Source organism: Rana temporaria, chromosome 10 (assembly GCF_905171775.1).
Source record: "Rana temporaria chromosome 10, aRanTem1.1, whole genome shotgun sequence".
Classification (NCBI taxonomy): Eukaryota; Metazoa; Chordata; class Amphibia; order Anura; family Ranidae; genus Rana; species Rana temporaria.
In genome coordinates, this window is record NC_053498.1 from 117,966,971 (window position 1) to 117,988,260 (window position 21,290).

At 46.8% G+C, this 21,290-nt stretch overlaps 1 protein-coding gene across 2 annotated transcripts; it reads left to right on the top strand.

Moving 5' to 3' along the window:
- The first annotated feature begins 1,109 nt into the window (after positions 1 to 1,109).
- On the top strand, positions 1,110 to 21,144 carry LOC120915493 (nicotinamide N-methyltransferase-like). 2 transcript variants are annotated; one of them, XM_040326050.1, is made up of 4 exons: positions 1,110 to 1,194; positions 9,378 to 9,548; positions 16,688 to 16,895; positions 20,083 to 21,144. In XM_040326050.1, the coding sequence occupies exons 2-4, from the start codon at positions 9,398 to 9,400 to the stop codon at positions 20,519 to 20,521; spliced, it is 798 nt and encodes a 265-aa protein (XP_040181984.1). In that variant the 5' UTR covers positions 1,110 to 1,194; positions 9,378 to 9,397; the 3' UTR covers positions 20,522 to 21,144. The 2 variants fall into 2 exon arrangements, with proteins under 2 accessions (XP_040181984.1, XP_040181983.1); XM_040326049.1 differs by lacking the exon at positions 1,110 to 1,194 and having other exon boundaries at positions 9,318 to 9,548.
- The last annotated feature ends 146 nt before the right edge of the window (positions 21,145 to 21,290 follow it).

The following is a 21,290-nucleotide window of genomic DNA, read 5'->3' on the forward strand; positions in this document are numbered from 1 at the left end:
TGTTCTTAGTTGCGGTAACCTCCGCATGAAGAGTGTCAGAATTTGCTACTTTTTCCTGTAAAGAGCCATACTTGATTATTCATAAGGACAAGGTGGTGTTGCTTCCTCACCCTAACTTTTTGCCTAAGGTAGTGTCAGGTTTTCATCTTTGCCAGGATGTTTCCCTGCCTTCCTTTTTTCCAGAACTTCGTTCTGTAGAAGAAGGATTGTTGCTTTCCCTTTGATGTAGCGAGAGCAGTCAAGGCCTATCTGAAGGCGATAGCAAACTGATGTTTTGTTTGAACTTCCAGAAGGCCCCAGAAAGGGCCAGGCAGCATCAAACTCAACTATTGCTAAATGGATTTGTCAGGTGATTAGTCAGGCTTATAGTCTAAAGAAAGGGGTTCCACCTTTTCAGGTTAAAGCGCACTCTACCAGGGAAGTCAGTGCTTCATGGGCAGTGCATTACCAAGCCTCTGTGGCTCAGATTTGCAACGCCGCTACTTGGTCATCAGTGCATACATTCACAAAATTCTATTTGGTGAATGTAAGATGGCAGAAGGATGCCGCCTTCGGGCGCAGTGTGCTGCAGGCAGCAGTATAGGTCCTCATGCCTGGTGGTGGCTGTTTGCTTTGCTTCTCACTCCCCTCAGATGGCATTGCTTCGGGACATCCCACATAGTTATGACTATGGTGCTCTGTGTCCCGTGATGTTACGAAAAAGAAAATAGGATTTTTATAACAGCTTACTGTAAAATCATTTTCTTCGATTACATTACAGGACACAGAGGACCCTCCCCTCTTATTGGGATATATATATATATAAAATCGTACAGGAAGCAAGAGATGGCTGGAAGGCAGGTAACATTCCCTGATATTTGAGTTTGGGTCCCTTTTTAGAGAGATGATGAGAGACATTTTTGAGTACTCAGCAGTTCTCACCCATGGCAGCGTGAGAAGTTCTGGAGTAGTCTGGTTGCAGAGTAAAGGACTTATTTACAGTTCTCACAGAATTGGTAAATCCTCATTTGGGACTTTGGTTACAAAAGGGTTAATCCACCTGTGGGTGAGGCTTGAAAAGGAGCAGGAAGGAGTCAGCATTGTTGAAAAGAACAGTTCACAGCTCTGAGAAAGTGTGAACTGTCTGGTGACTGAAACTTTGCTGCGCTCCTGGACTTGTCCTGTGCACTGAAGCAGAAAGGCTCCTTATCCCAGGTGTGGTATTGTGTACTGCTGTAAGCTGTAGTATTTTTTTTTTCAATATACCAGAACTTTGGACTGTTTGTATTTGCTTGCTATGTCACTTCTGGGGTCATGTCCAGGTTCAGTGTCCCCTGCAGGCGGAACCCATGGAATGTGGAACTACGCAGAGGATGTCCTTCTTTGCCCTGAGGATCTGTGCTGTCCACCTGGAGAGAGGAATGGTTCGAATGTGACCTTTGGGTTTACCGGTTTCATGCCCGAACCTTGCTGAACTCAGGTAGTATGGTAACCGTCATCCATACCGGGATGGCTGGGAGAGAGGGCTCCGTAACTAAAACCTTGCAGGTAGTATGTATACACAGGGACACTAGAGATTACACAGTTCACCTACCTTAATTCATGAAATTACAGTGAGACGAGAATGTCCTCTCTTTCGGAACTATGACACTATGGGGGTTATTTACAAAAGGCAAATCCACTTTGCACTACAAGTAAAAACTACAAGTGCAAAGTGCATTTAAAGGTGCACTTGGAAGTGCAGTCGCTGTAGATCTGAGGGGGACATGCAAGGAAATTAAACAGCATTTTAGCTTGCACATGATTGGATAATAAAATCAGCAGAGTTTCCCCTAATTTCAGATCACCCCTCAGATTTACAGAGACTGCACTTCCAAGTGCACTTTCAGTACAATTTCAAGTGCACTTGTAGTTTGCACTTATAGTGCAAAGTGGATTTGCTGTTCGTAAATAACCCCCTATGTTAGCAGAGAACTGTCTGCACAGAGTGACCATTCTCTTCCATTAGAAGAGCTTGATATTGTGACTATAGAAATTGTCGATAAGGTGGCACCTGTGATAGGCGGTCTACAGACCTAGAAGAGCCCTCGGGGAGGGGAGGAATCTCCTCCTATGCAAGACATGGTTGGGGAGGATGTACAGAACATTGCCCTACTACAGGTTGTGTCTGAATAGGAGGAGGAGAAAAGTTCCTCTCTAATCCTGCGCAAAAAGTTTTAAAAATGGCAGTTTTTTCCGGAGCAGTGATTTTAATGATGCTTAAAGTGAAAAAAAAAAATGAAAAATTCCTTTCAATATCACACCTGCTGTGTGTCTATAGTAGTGGCACATGTTTATAAATGTCCCTACACAACATGAAATTATTATAAGAAAAAAGTAATTTAATACTGCTTGCGCACGTGCTGTGTGGCACAATATCTCAATTATTTTAGGGGTGGTGGGGGGCCATTATTTTTTTGTGAAAGCAAAATTGTAGAAAAAAGGGCACCCTCAAACATACTGTAATTGGAGCGCAACAAAGAGCCACGTGCAAAGTATTGCATCAAAAATTGTTATTAGGCGCCCCTGTTAAACAGGGGCACAAAAATTGTGCCTTAGGCACAACACTGCAACCCCTCCCAATAACTGTAATTGGAGCGCAACAAGGAGCCACGTGCAAAGTATTGCATCAAAAATTGTTATTAGGCGCCCCTGTTAAACAGGGGCAGAAAAATTGTGCCTTAGGCACAACAGAACACTGCAACCCCTCCCAATAACTGTAATTGGAGCGCAACAAGGAGCCACGTGCAAAGTATTGCATCAAAAATCGTCATTAGGCGCCCCTGTTAAACAGGGGCACAAAAATTGTGCCTTAGGCACAACACAACACTGCAACCCCTCCCAATAACTGTAATTGGAGAGCAACAAGGAGCCACGTGCAAAGTATTGCATCAAAAATTGTTATTAGGCGCCCCTGTTAAACAGGGGCACAAAAATTGTGCCTTAGGCACAACACAATACTGCAACCCCTCCCAATAACTGTAATTGGAGCACAACAAGGAGCCACGTGCAAAGTATTGCATCAAAAATTGTTATTAGACGCCCCTGTTACACAGGGGCACAAAAATTGTGCCTTAGGCACAACACAACACTGCAACCCCTCCCAATAACTGTAATTGGAGCGCACCAAGGAGCCACGTGCAAAGTATTGCATCAAAAATTGTTATTAGGCGCCCCTGTTAAACAGGGGCACAAAAATTGTGCCTTAGGCACAACACAATACTGCAACCCCTCCCAAAAACTGTAATTGGAGCACAACAAGGAGCCGCGTGCAAAGTATTGCATCAAAAATTGTTATTAGACGCCCCTGTTACACAGGGGCACAAAAGTTAGGCCTTAGGCACAACACAACACTGCAACCCCTCCCAATAACTGTAATTGGAGCGCAACAAGGAGCCATATGCAAAGTATTGCATTAAAAATTGTTAGTAGGCGCCCCTGTTAAACAGGGGCAGAAAAATTAGGCCTTAGGCACTGGTGGCGGAGCCCAGAAACACAAAATATCTTACTAGCTATCAGAATGAAAAGTGAGGAGGAGAAGGATATTCCATCAGCAGCATAACAGGACAGTCACTCAGCATCAGCATAGGCAGTCTCAAAGGGATCTGACATTTCAACAAAAAAATCTTATTCGGTAACATCAGCATCAGGTGATTGGTAGCTGGTGTTGATCCAAGCCTGATTCATTTTGATGAAGGTCAGTCGATCAACAGAGTCGGTGGAGAGGCGCACCCTGTGATCGGTCACAAAGCCTCCAGCAGCACTGAATGTGCGTTCTGAAAGAACACTGGATGCAAGGCAAGCCAGTAGCTCAATTGCGTACTGTGCAAGCTCTGGCCAGTGATCCATCCTCAAGACCCAGTAAGCCAGAGGCTTTTCGGTGGGGAAGGTGTCCAAGTCGGATCTTGCCCCTAGGTATTCCCGGACCATGTAAACCAGATGCTGGCGATGGTTGCTGGAACCGGTCAGACCTTGGGGCTGCGGACTAAAAAATTGTCTGAACGCATGGGTCAGACGGCCACCTTCTCCACCGCTCCTTCTCTGACTCACCGAAGCCTCAGCAAGACGTTGTCCAGGGCCAGGTTTTGGTAATCCCCCCCGGTTCTGGGAAAGCATTGCACAGACCCTTCTGCAAGGCCTCCCGCAGAAGTTTCATCTTCTGCTCCCTTTGCGATGGCAACATAAGGTTTGCTACCTTACTCTTGTAACGTGGATCAAGGAGAGTTGCCAGCCAGTAATGATCCCTCTCCTTGATAGCACGTACCCAAGGTTTCTTACACAGGCTTTGCAGGATCAGGGAGGCCATGCAGCGTAGGTTTGCAGAGGCATTCGGGGCACAGTCCTCTGGGTCACTGAGGACGACAGGATCCGCAGCCACCTCATCCCAGCCACGTAAAAGTCCACATGTTCCTTCGGACTGTAATGATCCCTTGAAGACTGCTGCTGTTGATGCTGAGTGCTAGGCTCCACCTCCTTGCTGCTGATACAATCATCCTCCTCCTCCTCATCCTCTTCCTCCTCTTCCTGTGTGCTAGGTGGGCAAACAGGAACAGTGTCTGGATAAAGGGGGCCTTGAGAGGTAAGGAAGTCCTCCTCTTCCTCCCTCTGTTCTGCCTCAAGGGCCCTGTCCATTATTCCACGTAGCGTGTGCTCCAACATGTGAATAAGAGGGACAGTCTCACTGATGCATGCACTGTCACTGCTCACCATCCTCGTGGCCTCCTCAAATGGTGACAGGACAGTGCATGCATCCCTGATCAAGGCCCACTGGCGTGGTGAAAAAAACCAAGCTCCTCTGACCCAGTTCTGCTGCCATATTGGCACAGGTACTCATTGATGGCCATCTGCTGTGTGTGCAGCTGCTGCAGCATGGCCAACGTTGAGTTCCATCTGGTGGGCATGTCACAGATTAGGCGGTTCTTGGGCAGGTTGTATTCCCTTTGGAGGTCTGTCAGCCGAGCAGTGGCATTATATGACCTCCGGAAATGCACACAGACTTTCCTGGCCTGCTTCAGGACATCCTGTAAGCCCGGGTACCTGCCCAAGAACCGCTGCACCACCAAATTCAGGACATGCGCAAAACAGGGCACATGGGTGAGTTTTCCCTGTCGCAGGGCAGAGAGGAGGTTGGTGCCATTATCGCTGACCACCATTCCAGGCTTCAGCTGGCGTGGCGTCAACCACCTCTGAGCCTGCCCCTGCAGAGCTGAAAGAACCTCTTCCCCAGTGTGGCTCCTGTCTCCCAAGCACACCAGCTCTAGCACCGCATGGCATCTCTTGGCCTGCATTCCTGCATTGCCCCTCGTACGCCTACGGAGCACGGCTGGTTCTGAGGAAACATCACCACAGGAAGAGGCCACAGAGGAAGAAGAAGAGAAGGGGGTGGAGGAGAGAGGTGTGTCACAAGCAGTAGTAGTGTTTTGGAGGCGTGGTGGCGGAACAACCTCCAAAACTACTGTACCTTGCCCTGCATCCTTCCCAGCTGCCAGCAGAGTCACCCAATGGGCCGTAAAAGACAGGTAACGTCCCTGTCCATGCCTGCTGGACCATGAGTCAGCGGTAAGATGCACCTTACCACTGAGTGCCCTGTCCAGCGAGGCATGGACATTGCCTTTCACACGCCGGTAGAGAGCCGGAATCGCCTTCCGTGAGAAAAAGTGGCATTTGGGTACTTGCCACTGAGGTACTGCACATTCCACAAACTCACGGAAGGGGGCAGAATCTACCAACTGAAAAGGTAGCAGTTGAAGTGCTAGCAATTTTGCTAAGCTAGCATTCAACCGCTGGCCTGGGCATGTGGATGGCTGGGAGCGTACTTCTTTCGGCGCTGCAGCAGCTGGGGCAGGGAAATTTGTCTGGTACTATCAGTAGATTGCCTGCATGTACTACCACCAGGGCCGCTGATAGAAATCATGGGGCCCCGTACAGCCTACCTGATGGGGCCCCCTTCAGCCCCACCCCTGGTCCCTCCTTTAGCCCAACCCCTGGCCCCTCCTTGAAACTTTCTCTGCAGCACACTACGGGATTGGCGGCATTGGATGGCACTCTGCAGGCAGCACATGTGTTATGGAATATAACGCATGTGCTACCTGCAGACAGTGGCACCCATGCCACCAATGCCATATTGTGCTGCAGACAGTGCCACCCAATGCCGCAAATGGCATAATGCTATTGGCAGCATGGGTGGCACTGTCTCTGCATGCAGAAAATGCGTTATGGCATTAGCGTCATGGGTGGCACTGTCTGCAGCACATTACGGCATTGTCTCTGCTGGGAGCACATGCGTTATGGGCCATAACGCATGTGCTACCTGCAGACAGTGCCACCCATGCAGCCAATGCCATATTGTGCTGCAGACAGTGCCACCCATGGCGCTTATGCCATAACGCATGTGCTACCTGCTGACAGTGCCATCCATGCCGCCAATGCCATATTGTGCTGCAGACAGGCAGCCCATGCGTTATGGCATCAGCGTCATGGGTGACACTGTCAGCAGCACAATATGGCATTGGCAGCATGGGTGGCACTGTCTGCAGGTAGCATATGCATTATGGCCCAAAACGCATGTGCTACCTGCAGACAGTGCCACCCATGTCGCCAATGCCATAATGTATAGATGCTGCTGCAGTAGATCTTGAATCCAACCCCCCCCCCCCAAGCAAGCACACACCTGTTAGCTGAGTCACTTCCTCCCTAATCCTGCAGCCATCATCCATGCTCCCATCTCTTAGAACCGACTTGCCCTGCCCCTCTGCCGCCGAGGGACACAGAGCAGAGAGACAGGCGGAGGGGAAGACCGCAGCTCCGGCGGCTCCGTATTTCCCGTCGCACTGTGATTGGGCGTATAGCGGTCATGTGCGGAGGCGGGACTTCTAGACGATCCCAGACAGGCCAGCCCCACGCCGCACATGACCACCATACGCCCAATCACAGGACACCAAACATGGTGGGTGAGATCGGGGACACAGAAAATGAAAATTAGGAGGAGGCACGGAATGTCACCCCCCTAAAGGTTGCGCCTGGGGCCCTGTTTTCTGGGACTCTAGTCTAGTAAATTTTTAACATTACATTCAGCCGAGTTGTCCTAATGACAATCGGCTGTTTTTTTTCGTACATACCGTATTTTACCGCTGCTTCCGGGTATGTCTTCTGCGGGACTGGGCGTTCCTAGCTGATTGAAAGGCTTCCGACCGTCGCATACAGCGCATCATGAGTTGCCGAAAGAAGCCGAACGTCGGTGCGGCTCTATACGGCGCCTGTGCACCGACGTTTGGCTTCTTTTGGCAACTCGTGACGCGCTGTATGCGACGTCGGAAGCCTGTCAATCAGATAGGAACGCCCAGTCCCGCAGAAGACATACCTGGAAGCGGCGGTAAAATACGGTATGTACGAAAAAAAAAAAAAAAAACAGCCGATTGTCATTAGGACAACTTGGCTGAATGTAATGTTAAAAATTTACTAGATTTACTAGACTAAAAAAAAAAAAAAAACAGCCGATTACTTTTCCTTTTTGTCATTACTTTCAGCTACAGTGGGGTAGCCAGGCCTGAAATAATAATTGGAGTGAGCCTGCAGACAGTAGATCTTGCCCCCCCCCCCCCAAACAAGTACATTCATACCTGTTATCCTGATTCCTGGCCCCAGGACATAGTCACTTCCTCCTGTAGTAGTAGCGCTGGCTGCTGTGCTGTCTGCCTGCCTGGATTCCTGGATTCGCTGCCTGGAGTGTCACAAAAAGTTTTTTTTTTTTTTCTGCAACTGCCTGTGCTGTTTTGCCTTCTCTCACTCTCTCCCTGGCGCCGTGGAGGGAGAAGAATCACTCCGCGGCGCCAGGGAAGGACAAGCTGGCCGGAACTTGATTCTGCAGACTGAGCAGAGGAGCGGGCGCGGGAGAGAGAAGAGATACTCTTCCGCGCCCGAAATAGAGGAAATAGTGCCTACCTGCTGCAGCCTACGAACGGAACAAGCAGGCAGGTACTGAGCAAAAAAAAAAAACGTAGAAAGCGGCGGGGGGGGGGGGGGGGGTTCGGGTTTGGTGCCTGGTGGACGGATGACTAGCGGTCAGGGCTGTGGAGGTTTTTTTTTTTTTTTTTTTTTTTTTTAGAATATTAATTGGTTCTGTCGAGGCTGCCCGGGCCCCCCTGCCAGCCGGGCCCGATACAACTGGGCCAGCTGTACTGGCCTATCAGCGGCCCTGACTACCACTAATAGATTGTGACACAAGATACAATGAAGCACACGCACGTGCCTGTGGAGTTGTGGAACGCACCTTTGGCCTCCTGAAGTCCCGTTTCCGATGCCTGGATAAGTCTGGGGGTACCCTGTTGTATTCCCCAAACTTTGTGTGCCAGATCATCGGTGCATGTTGCATTCTGCACAACTTTGCTGTGAGAAGGGGCCTGCAGATTGACCTACGTGATGACCTGACCCCTGAACCACATAATCCCCCCTGCCCGAGGCTACCCCGTCTGCTGAGGGAAGAGCAGTCAGGAGACAGTGACAGACCAAACTCTGACAGACCAAACTCCCCGTTTAACGCACCGCAAACAACCGTAAACAGTCCATTTGCACAACCGCAAACTCCCCATTTACACAAGGTTGGATACCAAGCTAGCCATGTCCTGTTCCTTGTCCTCACTGACATCATTGAATGTCTCTTTCTCCACCCACAAGGGTCCCTGAAAGTTGACAACAAGCCCCCTAGGATGCCTGATGTGGTTGGTCTTCCACCTCCTCCTCTGACTCCTCTTCTTCAGAATCCTCTCTCTGCGTTGCCCCTTTACATTACACAGCCCCCTGCACCTCTGGACCCCTTTATATTACACAGCACCTTGCACCTCTGGACCCCTTTACAGTACACAGCACCCTGCACAACTGGACCCCTTTATATTACACAGCACCTTGCACCTCTGGACCCCTTTATATTACACAGCACCCTGCACCTCTGGGCCCCTTTATATTACACAGCACCCTGCACCTCTGGGCCCCTTTACATTACACAGCACCCTGCATCTCTGGACCCCTTTACACTACACAGCCCCCTGCACCACTGGGCCCCTTAAATTACACAGCACCCTGCACCTCTGGGCCCCTTTTTATTACACAGCACCCTGCACCACTGGACCCCTTTACATTACACAGCACCCTGCACCTCTGTGCTGTGCATAGTGCCCATACTGAAAGTAAGGGGGCGCTACACATAAATATTTGATTAGAGGAAATAATTAAACTGAGAATGATGTTTAACCTGTACATTTCATGCTGAGCAAAGTCCTTCTCAATTATCTCTTTTATTCCATAGTATTACATTCCCTGTTTTCATTGCAGTCCACTGTATCAAGCTGCCTTTACTCTCCTAGAGAGAAGATAGAAGACCAGCATGGAGACTCCATACACATCATCTCAAACCTACATTGATGAGTTTGACCCTGTAGATTACTACAGAACATATTATCACCCTGAAGAAGGAACTATAACTGGAGAATGGCTTCATTTTGCATTGCAGAATTTTCATGAAACTTTCACTTCAGGTAAACAACTGTCTGCTTTATTTGTCTTATTGTCACACAAAAAAGTTGTACTCCATCAAAAAATACAAAAAGTGTTCCCTCCTTTTTACGACTTGGCAAGATGATCAAACCAGACACAGTGGATATAGAAAAGAATCAACCCCCCTAAAAATAACCACATTTTATTGCTTTGCAGCCTGAAATGAAGACAGACCAGGGTTGCCACCTGTCCAGGATTCACTCGGACAGTTTGGGTTTGGAATCTTGTGTGAGCTGTGGCTCCTTAAGTAACTGAGATAGTCTCACAAAAATCTGTTGTCATTCGGGAGCTGCGGGCTGCTGTCTGGGGGCAGGTTTGGCATCATTGGGGGGGCGATGATGTCAGTAAGAGTAGTTTGCCGCAGTGCGCTGCATTACCACTCTCCTTGGGGCACCCAAAGGTCTTTTATAATTCTATAGTGTATACAACGAAAAAAAAGTGCCCTGTGCCGCTAAAGTGTTCGGGTTTGGCTTGAAGAAAACGTGGCAACCCTAAGGCCCCTTTCACACTGACACGTTTTTCAGGCGGTTTAGCGCTAAAAATACCACTGCTATACCGCCTGAAAAAATCGTGCCCTGCAGTCTTCAATGTGAAAGCCGGAAGGCTTTCGGTAGGACTTCTGCGGGGGGGCAAGAGATGGGCAACATGTCCGCATAGTGCCGCCACCCCGTTCGGGGTCATACAATTTCAACTACAAAGGTTTTCATAGTATTGTGTTGATGGTGTTGACACAGTACGAGTTTTTGTATGTGGACGTGGGGAAGAACGGCCGGATATCTGACGGTGGAGTCTTTGCGCAGATGGAGTTTGCACACCGTCTCCAGACTGGTGGCCTGGCCCTGCCACGGGATGAAGACAATGTGGAGGGACTCCCTTTTGTGTTTTTTTTTGCGGATGAAGCTATCGGGCTTGAACCACACCTTATGAGGTCGTTTCCCCAGAGGACTCTCACCCCGGAGAGGAGGGTTTTGAATTACCGGCTGGCCAGAGCCCGAAGGGTTGTCGAAAATGCCTTCATAATGGCCAGACGATTCTGCCTGTTCCAGACAGCCATCCACATGGCGGACTATAAACTGAACACTGTCACTTTTCCTGCTGCATTTTTCCAAATTTTTTGCGCAGGCATTCAGAGACCTACCTTTCAAACATTGGGCCTTAGGCCAGACAATCATCTGAGAACCTGACTGGCCTAGACACTGGCCGTACTGGATTGGCCCCCCGAACTGCTAGAGATGCCTGTGATATATACGTTGAGTACTTCACTGGTAGGGGGGCCATTGTTATGCCAGACCATATTTCTTTGAAAAAAAAAAAAAAAAAGACAGAGGCGCATGTCCCAGCTGGAGGAAGTGTGTCTGCAGGACATTAGGGAGGCAGCTGAAATCATGAGGGCCCCCTTAACCCTGTTGAGGACTACAGCACCTACCTTGCTGACCAGCTGCAAAAAAAGGATGAGCGACAACGTGCCCTGGCAGAGAATTTGTTTGCCCGAGAATATGATGCGATTCATCGACAAATATTGCACTTTAAAAAACCTGTGGGAAATCCAAAATACATCCTATTCTAACAAGAATGTTTGAAGGGCAACAATTGCCCACTTGGTCACTTATATGCATACCTGGATACCAGAGCTAACCTCCACCATTATAAGTAATAAAACCAATAACATTAGGAATGCTTACATGAGAAATGCGTTTGATACAGGTCCGTGCTTCTCGGAGGTCAGGATCAGCAGCAGATGATGTACAGGAGCACAAGCTGTGGTACTATAAACACCTCAGTTTTCTGGACGATCAGATCAAGGACAGAGAATCATTCACTTTCCAGTCTTCCCTCCACCCTTCCCTCCACCGTTCCCTCCAGTGTTCCTTCCACTGTTCCCCCCACCCCTGCAGAGGGTACCAAGGAGCAGGCTTAGATTGAGGAGCCAGATCTGCACATCTACAGTCAGGTATAGTAGTTTACAACAGATTTCTTGGCCTCAAAGAAATTTTGGGTGAACAAGATGTTTTTGGAACCAAAATGAAAGCTAGAAAACCCAAACAAAAGTCGTGGGCAGAAAATATAGTGACAGGGATGCCAACTGCAGGGGTCAGAATGAGAGTCTGTTCAACAGTCATGAGCTTTAAAACATGTGTGTTTGATGAAGCAAAGATGCCTTTTTTAGACACAGGAAGAGATCAGCCAAGAGGAGGAGGCTCAGGAATGTGTCAGCCAGGAGGAGGAAGGGGTGAGTGGCAGATAGGAGGAGGAAGGGGTGAGTGGCAGTCAGCAGGTGCCCAGGCCCAGGGGCAGCACTGTGTCACAGGTGCCTCCCCTCCAGATGCACCAAAAAAAAAACCAGAAACGCATGTCCCAGCTGGAGGAGGAGTCTCTGCGCATTATTAGGGAGGCAGCTGAAATCATGAGGGCCCCCTTAACCCTGTTGAGGGCTACAGCTTCATATATTGCAAACGAGCTGCAGGAAATTGAGCAGCGACAAAGGGGCCTGGCCCAGGATCTGATAGCATCTGTGATACAGAGGGGAAGAAGGGGCCTGCTGACTGAGACCACACAATTCAGTGACCCGGCCCAGTCTCCTCCTCCTGTTACCACATTTCCACCACCTCAAGGAGCCGTGGAAGGAAGGCTGCAAGGAAGAGCAGAAAGTGATTCCCTGGCTTCAAGCTGATTTGCCATAAAAATTAGGTTGTTGTAGTACCACAGCTTGGGGTCATGTATGACATCTGCTGCTGCTTCTGATATCAGGGATTTGGGGAGCACATTGTGACCCAAATTAGAGGGACTCCTGATGTTTTTGATTTTGTTGTTTATCATTGTGGAATTTGCCTTTGGTGACCAAAGTCTGTATATATTTGTCTATTGTTGCCCTTCATGTTTTTTTTTTTAACCAGAATAAATGGAGATTTAATTGAAGTTAAATACTTGTCTATTGTGTTTTTCTGGTGAGTAGCCATCAAACATTTCCGAAATACAATGTGTAATTAACAAAGGACACAACCTCCTTGAGGGGGGGGGGGGGATGTAGTGATAACTTGATTAAAAAAAAAAAATAAACAAAAAAAAAAAGGAGGAGTACAACACATTATTTTTGAGATCTGGCTTTAGAAAAAACAAAAATATTCATGAGATCTCAAGCAAACAAAAAAAGAAGTCAGTATGGGAGAACTCTGTCTAAATAGCATCAGCAAAACAATGGGGTAACATTTGCGCAGTTTTTACGTAGGCGCAGGGCACCGTTTTTGCCCTGCGCCCCCGCAAATTTTCTGCTCTACCCTCGATTCTCGGAGCAGTAGCTCCGTAAATTGCGTGGGCGCTCCGGCAAAATGCCCGGCTTAAGCGCGCGCAATTTAAATGATCCCATAGGGGGCGGGAATCATTTAAATTAGGCGCGTTCCCGCGCCGAGCGTAGGGCACATGCTCCGTCGGGAAACTTTCCCGACGTGCATTGCGGCAAATGACGTCGCAAGGACGTCATTTGCTTCAAAGTGAACGTGAATGGCGTCCAGCATTGGCTGCCCCTGCTTTTAGCATGTGCAGCCTTACGCGAAACCCGACGTACGTAAACTGCGTACGCAGGGCTCGCGTAACGTTGTGAATCGGCGTTAGTATGCAATTTGCATACTATACGCTGACCACAACGGGAATGCCACCTAGCGGCCTGCGTAAGAATGCAGCCTAAGATATGAGGGCATAAGAGCCTTATGCCACGCATATCTTAGGCTTCAGTCGGCGTAACAAGCTCTCTGAATCAGGAGAAGTCGTTACGCCTGCGCAAGTAAGCAATTGCGCTGCGGAACTATGGTTACGCAGGTGCAATTGCTCTTTGAATCTGGGCCAATGTGTTTATTCTAGCAATAGAAAGAAGAAAAAAAATGTGCTGCAATAAACGAGGCACTAGTTTTAAAAATGTAGAATGTGCCATCTCCAAAACGAACGCGAGTTTTACAAGAACGAGCGCTCCTGTCCCCTAATTTAGTCTGAGCATGCGTGGATTTTTAACCGATGGTTGTGTGTACTAACGATCGGTTTTGACCTATCGGTTAGCAATCCATCGGGTTAAAATTTAAAGCAAGTTGGCTTTTTTTTAACCGAAGGCTAAATAACCTATGGGGCCTACAGACGATCGGTTTTGACATCAGACCGTTATCCTCTGGTTAACCGATCGTGTGTACGAGGCCTTAGAGTTACATCTAAATAAATCCACGGATCCCGTCACCACACCTCCTGAGACCTCTCCCCTAAGGTATTCAGCTCACCAGAGGGGTTATGGAAAAATGCCTGTATAAAAATCCTTTCTCGAATCCGGGACCATCATTCCATCTAAATGTTACTCATGACAGAAATAGTGTACATAACATAATACTGTTTCAAAGTTTATTAAACTATTCCCCCCTTACAGATGTACACTTACAAAAATATTAATCGTAAAAGCATGAACATAGTTCAGTTCAGCTGATATGTCTATATCTCACCGCTCCTCGTATCTCTCAGGATGCGGCGAAACCCGGGTACAGACAACACCTGCTTCTACCTTGAACAGCTGCGTGGTCATGCCATGACCGGTTTTGTCATTCCTTCATCAGAGGACGCCCTCTGACGAATGAATGACGAAACCGGTCAGGGCGTGACCACGCGGCTGTTCAAGGTAGAAGCAGGAGTTGTCTGTACCCGGGTCCCACCGCGTTCTGAGAGATACAGATGCCCTCTGATGTATACCACATGAGAACACACTGTAGCCAGTCTGTAGGAGCCAGAATTATTGTTGGTTGGTTGGGGACCAAATACTTATTTAACCACTTGCTGACGGCCGTACGACTTTGTACGGCCGCAGCGCAGCTCCCAATCTCTGACAGGCCGTGTTTTTACGGCCTCTCCTTTACACGTTCCCCGCGCGCGCTCCCGAGCGCGCGGCGGGGAACTTCTGTACTGGCCGTGTCCCTTGGACACAGCCAGTCACAGATCGCCGTGAACGGCCAATCGGAGCGGCCGTTTCCTAGGCGATCTGTGCGGCCAATGAGAGATGATCTCATATGTTTACATATGAGATCATCTCTCATTCCCGGCTCTCGCAGACAGCGGTGCTGTCAGGGGAGAGAGGAGACGGATGTGTGTCTCTTGTACATAGAGACATAGATCGGTCACCCCCCCCAGTCACCCCCCCTCCCCCACAGTTAGAACACTAATTAGGATACACATTTAACCCCTTCCTCACCCCCTAGTGTTAACCCCTTCCCTGCCAGTCACATTTATACAGTAATTAGTGCATATTTATAGCACTGATTGCAGTATAAATGTGAATGGCGCCAAAAATGTGTCAAAAGTGTCCGATGTGTCCGCCATAACGTCGCAGTCCCAATAAAAATCGCAGATCGCCGCCATTTCTAGTAAAAAAAAAGCATTTATACAGTAATTAGTGCATATTTATAGCACTGATTGCAGTATAAATGTGAATGGCGCCAAAAATGTGTCAAAAGTGTCCGATGTGTCCGCCATAACGTTGCAGTCCCAATAAAAATCGCAGATCGCCGCCATTTCTAGTAAAAAAAAAAATTATACAGTAATTAGTGCATATTTATAGCACTGATTGCAGTATAAATGTGAATGGCGCCAAAAATGTGTCAAAAGTGTCCGACGTGTCCGCCATAACGTCGCAGTCCCAATAAAAATCGCAGATCGCCGCCATTTCTAGTAAAAAAAAAAAAAAAATAATAATAATAATTCTGTCCCTTATTTTGTAGGCGCTATAACTTTTGCGCAAACCAGTCGCTTATTGCGATTTTTTTTTTTTTTACTAAAAATATGTAGAATACGTATCGGCCTAGACTGAGGATTAAAAAAAAAACGTAAAAAAAAAAATTGAGCTATTTATTATAGCAACAAAGTAAAAATATTTTATTTTTTTTCAAAATTGTCGCTCTATTTTTGTTTATAGCGCAAAAAATAAAAACCGCAGAGGTGATCAAATACCACCAAAAGAAAGCTCTATTTGTGGGGAAAAAAGGACGTTAATTTTGTTTGGGAGCCACGTCGCACGACCGCGCAATTGTCAGTTAAAGCGACGCAGTGCCGAATCGCAAAAAGTCCTCTGGTCAGGAAGGGGTTTAAGTGCCCAGTATGGAAGTGGTTAACTTACTGAACTGCAACTCAATTTATAACATTTGTATCGTGTTTTTTCTGGATTTTTGGTTGATATTCTTAGGTAGATTCAGTAAGGCCGGGTACACACGAGAGGATTTATCCGCGGAAACGGTCCGGGGGACCGTTTCTGCGGATAAATCCTCTGGCGGATTTTGATCTCATGGTTGTACTAACCATGAGATCAAAATCCCCGCGGAATTCCGTCCGCGGTGACGTGTCGCACCGTCGTCGCGATGATGACGCGGCGACGTGCGCGACGCTGTCATATAAGGAATTCCACGCATGCGTCGAATCATTACGACGCATGCGGGGGATGGAATCGGACGGATTGATCCGGTGAGTCTGTACAGACCAGCGGATCAATCCATTGGACTGGATTCCAGCGGATCGATTTCTTAGCATGTCAAAAATGGTGATTTTTACATGTAGTAGAGAAGTGTCAGAATTGGCCTGGGTGGCAAGGGGTTAATTACCATGAGTAATATACAAATAATTATTATAAGCCCTGTGATCCTATCAGTCTGCTGTAGTGTGTCAGCTTATATTTATATTGGCCGCTCTGAATGTAGCTTCTGACAGGCTGTGCAAGCAGGCCCGTATCTCCGGAACCATAAATGATAGCCATCCCATATTTTAACCAGTTGTGGGGTAGCTCTTCCCATGCCTACCTCCAAATGTGGGGTTTCTGTGACCTCTGATCGTCGAGCTACAACCCCCCAAATTCGATCTTAAAAAAAAAAAAATATATATATTTTTTTTGGGCAAATGGGCCTATCTTGAGAAAGGGGCCTGGAGCTGCAGCTCCATCAGCCCCATTGTTAATCCGGCCCTGGTTGCCCCCCTGGATCCGCCCCTGCTACTACACACAAACAAGTGTATGTTGATCATTAACCACAGTGTTATCAGAATAAATCTGATTTTGCATTGACTTCTCTTTGCTTCTAAACAGAATGATCTACTCTGTTGTTTGTTTCCTAAGGTGGTGTTAAAGGAGACCTACTTATTGACTTTGGAGCTGGACCCAGTATTTATCAGCTTCTCTCTGCTTGTGAAGCTTTCAACAATATCATCACTTCCGACTTTCTTGAGCAAAACCTAGAACACCTACAGAAGTGGCTGAGAAATGATCCTGATGCATTAGACTGGACTAAAATTGTCAAGCTTGTGTGTGAGCTGGAAGGTAACAGGTATGTCACAATTGTGTTATTAGGATAATGTGTTTGTGTAACAGCAGTTCTGCCCCCCCCCCCCCCCGACTAGTTTGTATATATTATAGCATATTGTATCTAACCCAATATTTACTTTACTAAAACAGGTGCAGGTTGGTGTACGTTGCGTAGGGGCGGTGCTTTTTGTTTAAACACAAGGCACTACGTGCTGTTTTTTTCTTCTTTTTCAACCTGTCCAGAGGCTGCCCTCCCCCCTCAACAATCTTGATCGGTCGGCCAGCGAATCCCCACCCCGCTCAACAAGTATGATTGGTCGGCGCACTGCCCCCCGCTCAACAACTTTGATAGGTTGGCCGGCGGATTCAGCCCCCCCCAACCCCCCCTCAACAACTATGATCAGTCGGCGGTAACAACCCCCCCGCTTCTCTGCTCCAGGGGGCCCCTTCCATTATTAAGCCCAGGGGCCCTTACACCCTGAGTCCTGCCCTGTAAGTGCCCATCAGTGAAGAAGAAAAATTACTTATTTTGCTAAATGTTTAAACAGAAACTAAGAAAAAAACATACAAAATTCAAAATGTTCAGTCTTTAGAGATACCCAGTGGTGAATAAATACCACCAAAACAAAGCTCTATCTGTCTAAAAGGAATGATAAAAACTTCATATGGATACAGTGTTGCATAACCGCCTAATTTTCATTCAGTGCGACAGCGCTGAAAAGCTGGAAATTGGCCAAGGGTGAAAGTGTCCTGTATTAAAGGGGTTAAAATTATATTTTTTTTATTTAAATGATATACAATGTATACTTACCTGCTCTGTGCAATGGTAGTGCATAGAGCGAACCAGAACCTCCACTTCTTGGATTCCCTGTCAGAGAACTTCTACTCTTCTGCATCTCTGTCCCAGAAGATTGCCTGTCCACTGGGAGAGTGCAGCGGGACTCGCGCGTGAGAAGTGCATGCCCAGCCATGAAGCCGCAAGCTATCACGGCTGGGTGCCCACAGTTCCAATGAAGGCACCGAGGAGATGAGGGGGAGAGGAGCAAGGCTCCGTGCAGCCGCATCGATGGACAGTGGGACAGGTGAGTTTCTGATTATTAAAAGTCAGGAGCTACTCTTTTTGTAGCTGCTGATTTTTAATAAACAAAAAAAAGCCTGGAACTCTGCTTTAACTGACAGCAGCGGGAGCCAATGGAGAGAAGACCAATGGACAGGTACAGCACTAGATCCATACAGGACTCAGGTAAGTATTCAGGAGTGTGGAAGGGCATAGTAAGTGGCAAAACCTTTAGAACAAATTCTATGGAATTGATTGAAACCTACTCTTCCCATTCCCATTTGCCAAACAAAACAAGGCTCTTACTTAGCTTGGTAACAGCTGGTTTCTTTCAATCAGTATAGAACTTATATACCAGTGGCGGCTGGTGCTCAAAACTTTTGGGGGGGCGCAAATGGAAAAAAAATTGCAGCCTCACTGTGCCCATCAAATGCAGCCACTGTGCCATCAACTATCACCACTCTGCCATGCCATCAAACGCAGCCACTGTTCCATCAATTCGCACCACTGTGCCATGCCATCAAATGCAGTCACTATGCCATGCCATCAAACGCAGCCACTGTGCCATCAATTGTCACCACTGTTCCATGCCATCAAATGCAGTCACTATACCATGCCATCAAACGCAGCCACTGTGCCATGAATTGTCACCACTGTTCCATGCCATCAAATGCAGTCACTATGCCATGCTATCAAACTCAGCCACTGTGCCATCAATTGTCACCACTGTGCCATGCCATTAAACGCAGCCACTGTGCCGGGCCATCAAACGCAGCCACTGTGCCACGCCATCAAACACAGTCACTGTACCATCAATTGTCGCCACTGTGCCAATTGTCACCACTGTGCCCTTTAATTGTCGCCACTGTGCCCATTGATGTCACTGTGCCCTTTAATTGTCGCCACTGTGCCCATTCATGCCGCTGTGCCAATTGTCCCCGCTGTGCCCATTGTCCCCACTGTGCCTATTGTCGTCAGACTCGTCACTGTGCCCTTTAATTGTCGCCGCTGTGCCAATTGTCCCCAGACATGGCCACAATGACCAATCAGGTTTCACTTGGCATTTATTTAAAAATGAAACACAAATTCTGATTGGATGCTATAGAAAACAACTCAAATTGTGTATTAATGTTCTTTTTTTCTAGTTTTCATAAATTAGTGTAACTCACTGCATTATACATATGTATTATACATCTACAGAAAAAAAAGGATAGAAAACAGTGGCAAAATGCAATGCACAGATATCTAATAATAAGACTGCATTTGTAGCAAATTCACACATATGCACATTATATTTTAAACTGTTTTCTGTGTAAAACTTTTCTTATATCCATGCAAATCTGATTTGTAGACTCTCCTCTATAATAAATTGTGTGTTCAATATTTTTCTCAAAAAGTCAAAAAAATTCAAAGACTCTAATGGTATACATGTAAAGAGTTATTAGTATAATATATATTTTTTTTTGTATCCTATCTTTATATTATTCTCCACATTTACAGACCAAGATTTTGATAATAGTATGCATGTAAAGAGTTTTTAGCATGATATTTTGTATCCTGTTTTTATTTATATTAATCTCCACATTTTAAGACCAAGATTCTCATAATAGTATACTGTGCCCTTCGTCTGCCGCTGTGCCCCTTCCCCCCCCGCCCGGCACTTACCTTTACTGGAGTCAGCCATCCACGTCCTCGACCCTCGTCTCGATGTCTTGTCCCGCCCTCGATGACGCTTAAACCAATCAGGTTACCGGTAGCCAGAACCGGCCAACCTGATTGGCTAAGACGCCTGTCAGTCTTATCCAAAGAGCGCACATACCGTGCGTTCCGAGGATAAGCTTCTGGGGACCCGAGGGGTGTACTCGGAAAGCCTATCAGAGCCACTGGCTCTGATAGGCACTTCCGTACAGCCAACCAGCTGTCGTTATTCAGCTAGCTGGCGCTCAACATCCGGCCAGCTGAATAGTGGGCGGCAGCGGGACAATAAAATAGATTTGTGCAATGCATGAATCTATGTTATTAGACTCAGTGGCGGTGAGAGCCAGAGGGGGCAGCGCTCCAGCGCCCTCTATGGACGAACCGCCACTGTTATTTACTATACAGATTATTATAAATATATGCAATCCTAACATTCTACGGTGTCCTCTTTCAGTGACAGTGAGAGCTGTAAGAAGAAGGAGGAAAAACTGAGGAGAACAGTGACAAAAGTTCTAAAATGCGATGCTCTGAAGAAGAACCCATATGATCCGGTGGAGATGCCACAAGCCGACTGCCTGATTAGTTGCCTCTGTTTAGAAGCACCCTGCAAAGACGTAGAATCATTCACCGATACTTTGAGGAATCTCAAGAGCCTCATTAAACCAGGGGGTCACATAGTAATTCAGAGTGTGCTTAACTGTACATACTATTATATTGGTCAAAAGAGATTCTCCTGTCTGCCCATTACTAAGGAAGAACTGGAGATGGCATTTAAGAAAGCTGGATATGAAATAGTGAAACTAAAGGTCATTGCAGCTACTGAAAAAACAGGAAAGAACATCTTTAATCAGGATAGCTATTATTTTGTCCGTGCCCGTAAACCATGTTCATAGGGCAAATTACATTTTTTTTTCTACACAGGTTCTAATCAGTAATTTCCCCTGTTGCTTTCCAAATTAATATTACAATTGACAAAGCTAGTGAAACAGCACAGATCAATTAAATCCAAGCCAAGTGGAAATTAAGAGATTTTTTTCCTCATTAATTAATATTATAATACATTAATATTAGTAAACATTTATGAATATCAAGACATTCTAGATACTAATAACTCAAGGACAGATGCAGTGGCATAGATACTGCATTCGTAGCTGATACTGGACCCTTTCTGCTCACAATTTTCCCCAGCCTCCAGTGTTTTACACTTACTACTACTTAGAAAATGCAAGCCAAATAGGTGTTATAATTTGTAGCCAAATGAAAGGGCAGAACTCTTTCTTCTGCACAATAGTAGTGGTAGTATAGCGTGGGCTAGAGGGTTTAGGCAGAGTAAAGGGGGGTGGGGGTGGGAAAGAGCCCATGGTCTGCACTGGGGCCAACACCCATATAGCTGCACCAGATTGATCCTGATAGCCATTACTATATCCATGCTTTTAAAACTTGCAAACGACCAGTAAAGTACCTTTATCCATATGGATTTTCATGATTGTTGTAATAAATATATAATTGCATTCAAGTTTTTTTTTGTCTTTTAATCTTCCTGGAGTTCAAGTTAATCTGAACCAGTGGCCTATGCTATGGTCATTCAAGTAATTATATGCTCTCAACAAATTGTAATTTTGTCTTTAAACAAGCCCTCAGTGACCTCTCTAGCTGCAAGTA

Excerpts from the sequence above, each read along its gene's own strand:
- LOC120915493 (XM_040326050.1), top strand. The coding sequence starts at position 9,398 with ATGGAGACTCCATACACATCATCTCAAACCTACATTGATGAGTTTGAC. Across the intron at positions 9,549-16,687 it reads TCATGAAACTTTCACTTCAG|GTGGTGTTAAAGGAGACCTA; the intron begins GTAAACAACTGT and ends TTGTTTCCTAAG. Across the intron at positions 16,896-20,082 it reads TGTGAGCTGGAAGGTAACAG|TGACAGTGAGAGCTGTAAGA; the intron begins GTATGTCACAAT and ends GTCCTCTTTCAG.